Below are 14,379 nucleotides of genomic sequence, written 5' to 3' on the forward strand. Positions count from 1 at the left end.
CTTAAAAATATACAAATTTATTTTCTTTTGGAGGTGGGAGAGGCTCGTTTTAAAATTATATCTACCTCAGTATTTTCTTTAATTTTCGGATATTTTTTTGTTAAAAATTTCGAGTGCGACATTACTTGTTATTTCTTTTTAACTAAATAAACTCTTTAAAATAAATTTAAACACCAAAAAATTACGAAGCTAGGTAGAAAACGAAAACTTAGAAAAATCAATTTAATTTTTTTAAAACAATAAACATGTAAAAATATTTTTTTAAAAATATTATGGGATGTGCATTATTACCTAAAAGTATACAAATTTATTTTCTTTTGGAGGGGGGGTCGTTTTAAAACTATATCTACCTTAATATTTTCTTTAATTTTCTATTTTTGAGCAATTATCCTTCTAAGACGTGATCCTCTTATGTCCGACATTTTTTGGTCATAAGTAACAACACTCGACATTACTTTTTTTCTTTTTTTTAAACTAAATAAACTCTTTAAAATAAGTTGAAGGGCCCAAAACTTTCAAAGCTAGGTAGAAAACGAAAACTTAGAAAAATTAATTTTAATTTTTTTAAAACAACAGTAAACAAGTATAAATATTAAAAAAAAAATATATTATGGGATGTGTATTCTCTTTTAAAGATAATATCTTCTTGAAGAACGGCCATAAAATGTTTTCAATCGATATTTATTCAATAAGGGACCAGTTTTCCTACCTAACAAAAGGGGTCGAGTTTTCCGGAGACGCGTTTTCCGGGGACCAGTTTTCCTAAATTCGTACCGGACAGTTCAGTAGATAGCATGGATTTCACTTGAAATTCAATATTTCAACTTTCGAATTTCACTACAATAACGAAGAAAAACTGAGGTTTATCCATTTCTCTATAAGTAAGTGATGATCACTCACTGCAAAAATACTTAATTGCTAAAAATCGTAAAATAAAAAAATACTGTATTAATTTACGTCATTTTTTTAGTATTCGTTTTATGATGAGTATGTGTACACCATGATGATGCAGAAGAATAGACGACTCAAAGCTTACAGCAGTGTCAGATAAGAAATTATTTTTCTAAAAAAAAAAACAAAAAAAAAAAAGATTGAAACCAATAAATATTTCATAAAGTAATATAATTTTATAATACTAAAAACAAATTCAAAACAATGAGCAACAACATTTTATTTATTTATGGAAAAAAAACAATTATAATATGACTTTTTATATGACATTGTTTAATGCGAACTTCGAGTCGTTTATTCTTCTGCATTAACATTTAAAAAAAGATTTTTTAAAATAAATATCATTCTAAATTTTGCTAAATTTTTACTTTCTTTCCACCTTGTAGCGTCTACACCGGAACTAATTCTGACAGTGACATTGAACATTCACTGTTTCCGGAGAGCTCCAAAAAAAGACAAAAAAAAGCCGTGGCGCTAAATTCGAGGAGTCTCTCGCTCTCTTTTTGCTTGTGAACACCAGAGAAGTAAGACGCGTTACTGCCATGCTCTGTCGCTCATGCGTGACACACCCTGTGCCGGTTCCAATGGTGAAACTGTAGCAACCCCCCCTAATGAACTATACTCTCTGGCGGATCAATGCTTCCCTGTAAGTTCTTTGGCCATAGACTGGCCAATCGACAGGCAGGGCGCATTGATCCTACTGTCCCCAAAAAAAGTGCAGGGGACATCCAACAGTCAGCACAGAGCCGCGAGCGAAGACACACCTTTCTCTCCTCCTCGCCCAGCACCGACAGTCCGACGTGGACCTGACTCAAGAACTTCGAGCTCCACCACTATTATCTCGTGGAATAAAGACTTGCAAAGATTCAATGTTAAAAGGAGTTTGTCGTTTTTTATCGACGGTTCTATAAGATAAAAGATTAGCTGAGGTACAACTACCCCACTAAAAAACCACACAAAAAAAAGAAAAACATTCTTCTTATCTATTCACTCCGCTCCTTACCCGAACGGCTTTTCTAAAGAAAATTAATTTATCATTTCTTTCCAACTTAATGCCAAAAACATTTGACCAGTCGGGAAGGATTTCTTCTTCTTTTTTTTCGGACTCAAAATAAACACAAGTGTGATACACCAGGGCAAATAAATTTACACCTCTTATAACAAGCCAAGTCTGATTATTTGTTTTTAATTAATTTTTCTAAATATTTGTTTTCTTATTAATGTTTTTGAAAAATTAATTTTAAGTGAGCTGTTTGTTGTTTTGCCCAGCGAGCACCTCGCTTCACTGGTGACCCCTTTTTTTCATCAGACTTTGGCAGAACACGCAAGGAATTGTGGATATTATCAATAAGGAAGAATTACCTGTAATTACACAAGGGAAATTTCTCAGCAACCACGTGCACGCCGAATGACGTACATGTCGACCTTAGCGGCACATCGGTTTTTCTAGGCGTAAAGGATCTCAAGGAGATTTTCTGCGGTCATCGTTCTCTTCAATGCGTTCCCCACGATGGACAGTGAGGTGCTTCCTTCAACAACGGCTACTCAGGCTATTTTGAGGATTCCTCCTTTTTGGATGCACGATCCAACATTATGGTTCGCACACGTAGAGGCCCAGTTCTACACGCAAAGGATCCTGAGCGATGTGACGAAATTCAACCACGTGGTGGCCGCATTAACGCATGAAGTAATGGCGGAGGTTCGCGACCTGATCATGTCACCCCCTGGATCGATCAGCTATGATTAGTTCAAATCGGAATTGATTCGTAGGACAACTGATTCACAGCAGAAACGCCTTCGTCAACTTCTCGTAGAAGAAGAACTCGGAGATCGGAAACCGTCTCAGTTACTCAGACGTATGAAGCTGTTGATGGGTGAGAACTCACTACCGTCGGACATACTTAAACAACTTTTCGTCAATAGACTGCCATCGAGTATTCAAATGATACTCGCCTCTTCAAATGACTCCACAACCATTGAGGAGCTAGCGGACCTAGCGGACAAAATTATGGACGTGATCGTTTCCATAGCCCCAGTTCACACGCACAGCTCTAACGATGCCCTGCCTAACGTCGCAAACCCCTCCACGGATATACGCGAGGAACTAGAGCGACAGGCTCAAATGATTCACAACCTGAGTGAACAGTTACGTGGCCTCAAGCTCAAACCAAAAATGCATAAGCACCCCACTGAGCGAGTCCGTCCCCGGCGATTTAGCAGCACTCAGAACAGCGGTGGGCTCTGCAAGTACCATGTGTGTTTCGGTGAAAGAGCTTACCGATGCCACCAGCCATGTTCATATACGAAGAAACGTCTCTCAGGAAACGCCCAGGCCAGGCAGTAGGAACGGCAGACACTCCTGGCAAGAACAACATTCGTCGCACCCTGTATGTGACTGATAGAACCACTGGTATACGATTTCTCGTTGATACCGGTGCGGAAGTCAGTATCATCCCTAAGAAGTTTGTGAAAGAGAATCATGCTCAACCAAACTTATTTCTACACGCAGTGAATCACTCCTCCATTCCTACTTACGGAGAGACATCGATAACATTAAATCTTGGATTACAGCGTGCACTATGTTGGGTCTTCATCGTCGCAAAGCAACCCGTTCCGATTTTAGGGGCGGATTTTCTTCACCATTTCGGCATCCTTGTAGATGTCAAACACGGCAAACTCATTGATAATAACACTGGACGTTCCGTGCAAGGCATAATCAGTGGGTCGACCGAGATCAGCCCAGTTATACGTAAAGACACCACGGATCCGTATACAGATTTGCTGCGAGGTTTCCCGGAATTAACTCGTCCTACGTTTAACGGTGACAAAGTTAAACACGATGTCACTCATCATATCCAAACAAGGGGACCGCCTGTGAGCGCACACCCGCGCAGACTTAAACCCGATCGTTTAAGGGCGGCTAAACAAGAATTTCAGCACATATTGGATTTAGGCATTAATTGACCCATTAATAACAACTGGTCATCGCCACTCCACATGGTGCCAAAAAAATCAGCCGGCGAATGGCGCCCTTATGGGGATTACCGCACACTTAACAGTCGCACTACTCCGGACAATTACCCTATTCTGCATCTGCAAGACTTTTCTAACTCGCTTCATGGAAAAACAGTGTTATCCAAAATCGACCTTGTTCGCGCGTACAACCAGATTCCCGTACACCCAGAGGATGTTTCTAAGACTGTGATCACAACTCCTTTCGGCCTTTTCGAATTCTTACGCATGCCCTTTGGATTACGTAATGCAGGGCAATCTTTTCAACACTTTATCAACGCAGTTTTGCGAGGACTACCGTTCGTCTATGCATATATCGACGATTTCCTCGTGGCAAGTGCATCAGAACGTGAACACTTACAGCATCTGCAGCAGTTATTTCACAGATTGACAGATTATGGCATTATTATTAACCCCCAAAAATGCGAGTTTGGAGTTTTTTCACTTTCGTTTCTCGGCCATTTAATCGACAAAGAAGGTATCTGTCCCCTTCCAGAGAAAGTCCAATCTATAGTCGATTACTAAGCTCCCACTTCACTTCGTAAACTTTGAGAGTTCCTCGGTTTAATTAATTTCTATCGACGTTTCGTGCCCCATTGTGCTGAAATCACGCAGCCATTAACTGACATACTCAGAAATAAAAACAAAAAAAATGAGACGATTACATTAAGCGAAACAGAATTACGTTCCTTCGATAAGGTCAAGCAGGCATTAACAGAAGCGACAATGTTGGTTTTTTCCCGTCCAGATGCACCCCTAGCTTTATCTGTTGATGCATCCGACGTTGGCATTGGAGGTGTACTGCAACACTTAGTGGATAATACTTGGCAACCACTAGCTTTTTTCTCAAGGCGTCTTCAGCACACTGAAACCAAATACAGCACTTTCAGCAGAGAACTTTTGGCCGCATACTGCGCAGTTAAACACTTTCGTTACATGTTGGAAGGATCCACTTTCACGCTTTTTACAGATCACAAGCCGTTATCACATGCTTTGCTTGCCAAGCCCGGAAAACACTCACCCAGGGAAGCTCGCCATTTGGATTTCATATCACAGTTTACTGCAGATATCAAGTATATCGGAGGGAAGGAGAACGTAGTTGCAGATGCATTGTTGAGAATGCACATCGATGCCATTCAAGCGATTGACGAGATTGACCTCCACCAGATCGCCATCGACCAACGGGATGACAAAGAACTAAATCGCTTACGTCACTCCGAAAATCTAACTTTCAAGCAAGTCCCAGTACCTTGTTCCAACGAGACGATATGGTGCGATGTTTCGAACGGTCATGAACGCCCCTATGTACCCCTTAAGCATAGGCGAGCTGTCTTCTTTCAATTACACAACTTGTCACATCCTGGCATTCATTCCACGCAGAAGCTGGTGACTTCTCATTTCATCTGGACAGACATTAACCGAGACGTTCGCGAATGGACCAAGAGTTGCATCCCTTGCCAGAAATCAAAAGTACAGAGGCATATTAAAAGTCCCCTTGCTACCTTCGCAACCCCTGAAGCACGATTTCAACATGTTCAAATAGATTTAGTGGGTCCACTCCCACATTCGAGAAACTGTACATACTTATTGACTTGCATCGACAGATTCTCTAGATGGCTTGAAGCCATCCCCATCGCAAATATTTCCGCAGAAACTGTTGCCCGAGCCCTGGTTACACATTGGATATCGCGTTATGATGTGCCTCACACCATCACAACCGATAGGGGCAGACAATTCGATTCCTATCTTTTTTCTGAGTTGTCTCGCCTACTGGGAAGCAAACACATAAGGACTACCTTGTACCACCTGGCGGCAAATGGCATGATCGAGCGTCTGCACCGTCAGTTGAAAGCAGCTATTAGAGCACATTCCGACCCTAACAGGTGGACAGAGTACCTCCCCTTCATTCTATTAGGCATCAGATCCACCATAAAAGCAGATATTGGCTTTACGCCTGCCGAAATGATTTACGGAACAACGCTGACTCTCCCTGGACATATGGTCGCACCGACCACTCCTACACGCATGCCTGACCCAACAAGTTATACCTCTCGAGTGAGGGAATACTTGGCAAAACCTTTTAACGTTGCCCCGAGAACACAGAACACACGCACTCACGTCCCCAAAGACATACAATCGTGGACTCATGTGTTTGTTCGGAATGATGGAGGCACAGCTCGACTGCAAACACCGTATTCTGGTCCCTTTAAGGTATTGAAACGCTGCTCAAAGTTCTTCGTTATCGACATTGACGGAAGACGAGATTCAGTCAGTGTTGATCGTCTGAAGAAAGCTATTCTGGATGACGATGTGCTAGCATGCAAATGGACACAAAACACTGCAGTTCAGAACGGAAACTTCGATTCACCAATAATTACAACTTCTACCAGATCGGGCAGATCAGTGCAACGTCCTCACCGATTTGCTGTGTATACCCAGTGACTTTTCCACTTTCTTTTGTTCGACATACTGTCTAGTAGGGGGGTATGTAGCATCTACCCCGGAACTAATTCTGACAGTGACATTGAACATTCACCGTTTCCGGAGAGCTCCAAAAAAAGACAAAAAAAAGCCGTGGCGCTAAATTCGAGGAGTCTCTCGCTCTCTTTTTGCTCGCGAACACCAGAGGAGTAAGACGTGTTACTGCCACGCTCTGTCGCTCATGCGTGACACACCCTGTGCCGTTTCCAATGGTGAAACCACACAAAAAAAAGAAAAACATTCTTCTTATCTATTCACTCTGCTCCTTACCTGAACGGCTTTTCTAAAGAAAATAAATTTATCGTTTCTTTCCAACTTAACGCCAAAAACATTTGACCAGTCGGGAAGGATTTCTTCTTTTTTTTTTCGGACTCAAAATAAACACGAGTGTGATACACCAGGGCAAATAAATTTACACCTCTTATAACAAGCCAAGTCTGATTATTTGTTTTTAATTAATTTTTCTAAATATTTGTTTTCTTATTAATGTTTTTGAAAAATTAATTTTAAGTGAGCTGTTTGTTGTTTTGCCCAGCGAGCACCTCGCTTCACACCTTAACACTCATCTTTAAAATGGCGAGTTTTAAAAACTTTCAGGTATGTCAAAAATGAATATCACACTCAAATCTGGTGTAAGTAAGTATTTGCCTGGATATGAAGACATTTTTTTCCAATATATTACTTAAATGTTAGTGGCGTTCGCCATTATTAACATGAGGAGGAGGAGGAGGAGGAAGAGGAGGAGGAGGAAGTGTTTTGTAACACGCATGCGCATTAATACGTTTCAGGTGGGAAAAACATCACTTCCACTGCTCTTTTGTCTTGATCCATTTATCACTAGTCACTTCTAATTTAATCCATGGTACCACTGTTGCAGAGTCTGTCGTAACATAGCCCTGTTTTAAAGCCAGATTGATGCACTTCATCATTGCATCGAGTTCTGCAACATTTATATGGGCGCTATAATCCTTTTTTTGTAGCCAAGCAGCATCTTCAACAATCACTCCTACTATTTCCAATAATACTCCTAATGCCAGGCTGCTAGCGTCACTCCATATTACTCCTTCATGGCTCCTTTTTATATGTCATTCTTCTTTTACAGGGTCCATTTTTTTCACATCTGCAATGACTTCTTGTATCATAAGCAGCACTTCTTGATCAGTTGCATCCTCCCAACTGTCTGTACCAGCTTGCCTTTTAATAAAACTGCACACAGTTTGTAACCATCCAACAATAGGGTAATAGATAACCAACTTTCCACATAAAGAGAAAAGCTCTCTCTTGGTCAGGCCATACTTGGCTTCGGGGATCTTGTTTCCTCATCCAAATATCAACTTTCCTGCCTTATTGTGCGCTGTAGTCTTAATCTCAAAGCCATTCCGTTTTCCAATGATTCAGATAGTTCTGCCATCAATCTATGTTTTGACATGATCTCTCACCCTCTCCGCAGTCACTTCAGTTTTGTTCACCATCACTGATGTAAGAGCTGGTACCTCTCTTCACTGCATCATCTTTGGCCAACACAGTCTTAAGAACTGCCATCATGATTTTCAGTGCGAAATTCAGTCCAAATCTTAATCTGGCCCTGACCTTTATACTTTACCAATTGATTCTGCCATAGTTTTTGTCTACATGAATTTGGAGGTAGGCCGACTTTTGGTCCATGATTTTAGTTGCTCGTTTCATTCTCCTCCAGTCCCTCATAATTTCTTCACACAAATCAATTCCATCTTTTGTATAACAAGCTACATACTTGTTTAACTCCCAGAAATCCAACACCGACCTAACCTTCTTAATAAATTGGACCACGCCCATGAGTGGCAAAATTCCTTTAACCTACCCTGACCACTATCAATATTCCTTCGTCTATCTCAACTTCCTTCTCGAACTGCAACTATATATCTCCTTTTAGTGTGCTTTTGTAGCAGCTAATCCAATTTGTCAACAAAGGTGGTTCTGAGGTCCATTGCCACTCCACCGTCTATTTATCACCATCAAAGTAGGCACGAAAGTCCTCACCCTCAATCAGACATGGCCTGAGTTTCAACAGTCGGATCGTATTGTTCCTAGTTGAACTTCTTGCCATTTTTGGCGCACTCTGATTGCTAAACTTCACCTGGCCTTTAGCAATGGTAGCTTCTCCCAATCAGTCTATCACATCTAGGTTCAGTACCACATTAATTCCTGCAATAACCCTATTTAGTACAATCAATCTTAATTGCAGTGGCATATTCCTCACCATGATCTCAGCATTGATCTCTCCACAACATTTCACTTCTGCCATCTACTGCTCTAATGCTGGTTCTATTCCAAGAATTGGCGACATTTGTAGTAACAAACATTGTGGTACATCCGGTATTGACAAAGACTCCAGCCCTCTTCCCATTAATAGTGACCACTATCTGTGGAAACAAACTCTCACGTGCCTTTCCAGTATAAAAGTGGTGACTACTGGCAAAATAGCACCCTTTTACTAGTTTCCCGGAAGCGAAGAGCAATTCCACCTGACCATACCGAAAACAGATAATGTCTGGTCGCAGCACCCTACAGTGTCTCCTCAGGTAAGGTTCTTGACATCTGAAGCATTTACTGGTAAATCTATGACTTTGTTTCATTAATGTTCGCTCCTCTCTGCTTTGATTGTTTACCGCAGAGGCTGCAACTACTCCCAGTTCACCAAGCCGTTTTGCCAGCACTCTATTATGCCTCAAATCTCTACCTCCATGGTTTCAATTTCAGTAAGTCGTTGCAGTTCCATAGAGATGCAATCAAGGAAACCACTTATGAAAGCCAGTTTAACACTCTTCTCAAGGCTGCATCCCATATGTCCAGCCAATCATGCTAGTTGCGTTATCTCTACCGCATATACATCCACCGACTCTCTGGTCCAAAAAACTCTTCCAATCTTATAAGCCTTAAACGTGGTCTCTGAAAATGTGGTCTTTAATCGGTTATCAATACTCTCGGCAATGGTCTGATCTGTCTCTTCCATTTCTAGATAGACCACTAGAGCATTCCCTTCCAAATATGATCAATGTGGCTATGTCTTCAATCTTTTGCAGTTTTGCCACCAATTTCAGTTTGGTGAACTACACAACCACATCGCCTCCTCCAGTAAATGGCCTCAGGATCTCACTGCTTTACCTTACTTATTCGCCCATTTTTGTTGTTGCGCCAAAATAGCTTGCAGTTCAATATGTTGGTAATATTAGAAAGTAAAGTCCAAAAAAATAATTCTCGACCGTTATGTTCTCCTCACAATTCTCGGTATCCAACTCCAGTGCATATCTGTCAGAACTTACTTCTGCCAAAGAGACACGCACCCTCTCTTTGACACACAGACTTTTTGTTTGAAAAACCGACTGCATCTCATTTGCATATTTTCCCCAAATCTCGTTACCTTATGTGACCACAAGTACCTAAATAGTAGGAGCGGCCATTTTGTTTGTCTTTATCCCTTTCCTGAAATGGATGGCACGTTATATAAGGTCAGGTTTGTACTACTTTTTAATCATATGAAATAAACAACATTTTTATATTTATCCATTATTTATTGCGGACTATTATCCTCATCATCTAGTTGTTGTTTCACAACGTTTCGGCCAACTATTCCTCTAGTCTTCATCAGATGGTTAACCGTGATGGGATAGTAACGCTGAATCATCTAACTATATCTTCAGTAATTACCGCCTTCCATAGTTGTCGCCGTCTCACCACGTTTTGGCCAACTAAGCCTCTCATCAGCTTTGAGTAGGATTGAAACCACTATCTGCAGACAATGCTCACCTGAAACCATAGAGATTCAATGTCTCTATCCACTGTGCCATGGGCCCCAAAGGGCGATCCAGGTTGAATTTTTTTGTCTTATAAATTCACATTTATTTGTTATCTAATTATCTATTGTCAGGTCCGTACCGAATAGTATATTATTTAATTATTGGAATGCTTATTGAGACGAGTAATTTGTATTATTTATCCATTATTTATTACGGACTATTATCCTCATCTTCTTATTGCTGTTTCATGACGTTTCAGCCAACTATTCCTCTGGGCTTCATCAGGTGGTTAAATGCTATGGGATAGGAGATTTGGTGTTCCAATCCCATCGGGGTTAACCACCTGACAAAAGCCAGAGGAATAGTTGGTCAAAACGTCATGAAACAACAGCTAGAAGATGAGGATGCTAGTCCGCAGTAAATAAATCGATAAATAATACAAATTACTCATCTCAATAAGAATTCCAATTAATTAAATAATTTTTATTTACGTGTCAGGAATATTAGTTTAAATTGTTCCAATCTAAGTGTTTTCTTGTGTTGAAAGTTTATAATGAAGGATTAATGAAATGAAGATTTTTGTGAGAATAGCACGAGGTTTGAAATGACTTTTTTATGATCAGTGTCACACGTGGCTTAAAATTAATGTGGCTATTGAAATAGCGATGTCCATGGAATTTGCAAGAAAATATTTTAAGTTAATACTGGAAGCACTGACAAGTGAAGTAGAAGCACACATGTACATTGAAACACGAATGCTATTGTTGTGGAAGCACTGTTCGCATTGTGGATAAGTGTTAGTTTCAAAATAGGAAATGTTTTAAATGTATGTAGATCGGGCATACTCGTCAGAAATGTAGACAATAAAAGAGCAGGACTTCTAGTTCAACAACGCATAAGAAGGGAATAAGGATGGTGGGTGAGAGTTGTAGTGCAGAAGAGACCCAAATCTAAATATATCTCAGGTCGATTGTCCGACTCCTCCATTAGTCAGTGCCACACCTTGCTTTTGTATACTGAGAACCGACATCGTGGTTAGTTTGAGAGAACATTATAATAATACTCTTATGAAGGGTTGATTTATTTATTTCTACAGAATTCGTATTTGCCTTGGATTTAAATATTATATCAATACTTGAATATCATATCAATGCTTAATAATCATAACAAATTAATACTTGTATAGTAGTTGAGTAAGCAACTTTAATAATAATAATAATAATAATAACAACAACAGTCGTAATAAGTTGTACAGAAAAACGACAATGTCAAACTTCTTTGGAACATGTGCGAATAAACTGATATGCTCTTTGAATATTCTGTTGTGGGACTAACGTGTGTGTCTATGTTAATCCTGCAAATTCAAAATAATAATTCAGGATGGAGTTGAATAATAATAATAGTGATAAGAATCAGAAGAAGAATCAAGTGTAAAAATGGAGTTGAAACAATCAAGCAAAGATGACTGAGACGAATGGTTAACTTAAATACAAAATTTATTTTTAAAAGGATTATAAATGAATGAAAAGAGAAGATAAGAAAGTTTCTTCTTAATTGAAAGTCTCTACCTGCAACTGAGGTGATTGAATGAAAGGATGTAGAAAAATGAAAGTTCTTGGTTAGAAATGACCATTCTTTTTACGAAGAATTAAACAATATAAAAAGTCCACCACTTACTTAGCGGAGAGATAGAAAAGGGTAAAAAATAAAAAGTCCATTGGGGTTACAAGTCCGTATACACGTGGAAGAATTAACCGTCAGGCGCGCGTGTGTTTAACATCCAAACGTGGACGGGTCAATGTTGATGTTTACGTCATGGTGCTCAAAGGTCGACTCCAGTTTGGGCGAAAAATGCCCTTTTTATACTTGTCCGACCGGCTCCAGGGAGGCCTTCAGAAAAAACATTTTTTAAAAATTTGTTTTCCTTGTAATCCGATTGGATAAAAAGAATAACATTCTTATGACGTAAGATGCTTTAAGTGACGTCCACACGAACAACTGAAGTTCTGTTTAAGACCCACCGAATTTGCGTGGGTGGGCAAAGGAAAATGTACACACAGCTGAAACGATGTTTATACATCCACGCGTGTGCAACTGGGTTTTACTGTTAAGGCAGCACGCCATGATTTTGTTTTGAGTAGATTCGATGCACACACGTCAGGGTTACGATAATTCCAAAACAAAATAAGTTTTCTAAACAAAAGATCTTTTTCATTCATTGACATAGCCTACCCTTTCTATACCAGAGTAAAAGAGAAAGAGCACCCTAAATAAATATCAAGATTTAAAGTGGGAATTAGACTATTGAAATGTAAAAAAGTCCTATTACATTTGGAACGAAAAGCTGCCATAAATGAATTACACAGATTGATAAGACAATTTCATTTCTAATTCTGCAAAAGGTTTGCCTGCTTAGGAACGGCGGAAGTGTTAAGGTAGTGCCAGAATGTCTAAATTCAAAGGAATTGACCTTATGTGCAACGAAACAACTTAAAAAAAAACATCAAAAAATAACAATAATTCTGATTTCGTTTATCAACGTCTTTCTGGAAAGAGATGGGATTCATTTCCAGGGGATTTCCCTCAATCCCAGTTCCAAACCAGGGGCTTCAAAGATCAAAGGTTTTTCTAAGGATGTTGGTGGTACCTACAATTGCAGAGGTCTGAAGGCCACCTAAAACATCGGGGATTTTTTAGTTTTTTTCAATTGTCCTTCCAGACGACTTGATACTACTCCTTGTGTACCAACTACAACGGCATTATTTGTGTTTTAACCCCATGTATGAAGTGAATAGTATCAGTAAGTAAAGAATTGCCTTTTAGAAAGGTTTTATTAACTGTAAAATACACGTACGCTCTTGAAAGGATCGAGCGGGAAAATGAAACAGAGGGCGCTTTTATTAAGAATGTCAATCCCAAGTGTTAATGTAGACATTGGTTACCTCCCTTGCTTCAGTTACATGGTTACCTCCCTTGCTTGTGGTGATATAAATAGGAGTCGGCCATCTTGGTTTGGTCAGTTCGTTCGTACAGTTTAGACAGACTACAAGTGTCTCAACAAATGGTAGCAGAGATATCCCTCTGTGTGCGACAAAACGAAAAAAAAAAAAAAAAAAGAAAAAAAAAATTTTTTTTTTTTTTTGTACAGCTTGTCTGTAGCACTAGACAGATCGGATATCGGATATGGCAACTTCGAACAAACAACCTCCATTGTTGGAGGGGGAGGATGTTTACGAGAACTGGAAACAAGACGTTGAAATGTGGTCGTTGTTCACGGATCTTTCTGAGGAAAAAAAAGGGCCAGCAGTGTTTTTGACGCTACCACCGAATATTAGAGAATGTGTCCGTGAATTGCCAACAAGTGACATCGGCGGACGAGATGGCTTGAAGATCTTAATAAAGAAACTGGATGACATATATTTAAAGGATGAACACACGCGCGCTTGCATGACTTTTAAGGAATTTTACACTTATAAAAGACCGTCAGGTACCAGTATAAATGACTTTCTTGTTCGTTATGAGTTTTTGTACCAAAGATTAAAAAAATTCTACATTATTCTACCGGAAGGAGTGCAAGCTTTTCTTGTTTTGAACGCGGTTAACATATCGGAAGAGAACGAAAAATTAGCGCGGACAACGTGTTCTGTTTTGACGTATCAAAACATGAAGGAATCGATAAAGAAAGTATTTGGTGACATTTATCGTGATGAAAATGTACCGGCAGTGAAATCAGAGCCCGAAATCGTCAACTATAATTATTCTAAACCGGGTAACAACAAAAGGCGTTTTCGTCGAGGACAATCTAATCCATGTGACCGAAGTGGAAACGTGTTGTTGTGTTACAAATGTCAGTCTCCGAACCATCTAATTAGAGAGTGTCCTAGAAATACGTCCAGGTTTACGGAAGCGACAGAACAAATACACATTACGTTGTTCATTCAAGAAAATATTTATTTGAACAGTACAAATGAAAAAATCTCAAATCTTGTAAAGGAAACATTTGGAATGGCAGTCTTGGATTCTGCTTGTACTCGCACACTGGCTGGCGAAGTGTGGCTTGATGTTTATTTAGATACTTTAAATGAAAGTGACCTGCAACTAGTGAAGTATACGAACTCAGACCGGAGTTTTTGTTTTGGTGATGGAGTGGCTGTCACAG

General features: G+C 39.6%; 1 protein-coding gene across 1 annotated transcript; it reads left to right on the forward strand.

Moving 5' to 3' along the window:
* The first annotated feature begins 3,231 nt into the window (after window positions 1–3,231).
* Window positions 3,232–3,915, forward strand: LOC145263022 (uncharacterized). The gene has a single exon (XM_080119855.1). It carries the CDS (start codon window positions 3,232–3,234, stop codon window positions 3,913–3,915), a length of 684 nt encoding a protein of 227 aa, XP_079975981.1.
* The last annotated feature ends 10,464 nt before the right edge of the window (window positions 3,916–14,379 follow it).

This window comes from Euprymna scolopes, chromosome 38 (genome assembly GCF_053919585.1).
Source record: "Euprymna scolopes isolate OS-2025 chromosome 38, ASM5391958v1, whole genome shotgun sequence".
NCBI classification, from domain to species: Eukaryota; Metazoa; Mollusca; class Cephalopoda; order Sepiida; family Sepiolidae; genus Euprymna; species Euprymna scolopes.

Excerpts from the sequence above, each read along its gene's own strand:
- LOC145263022 (XM_080119855.1), top strand. The coding sequence starts at position 3,232 with ATGCCACCAGCCATGTTCATATACGAAGAAACGTCTCTCAGGAAACGC.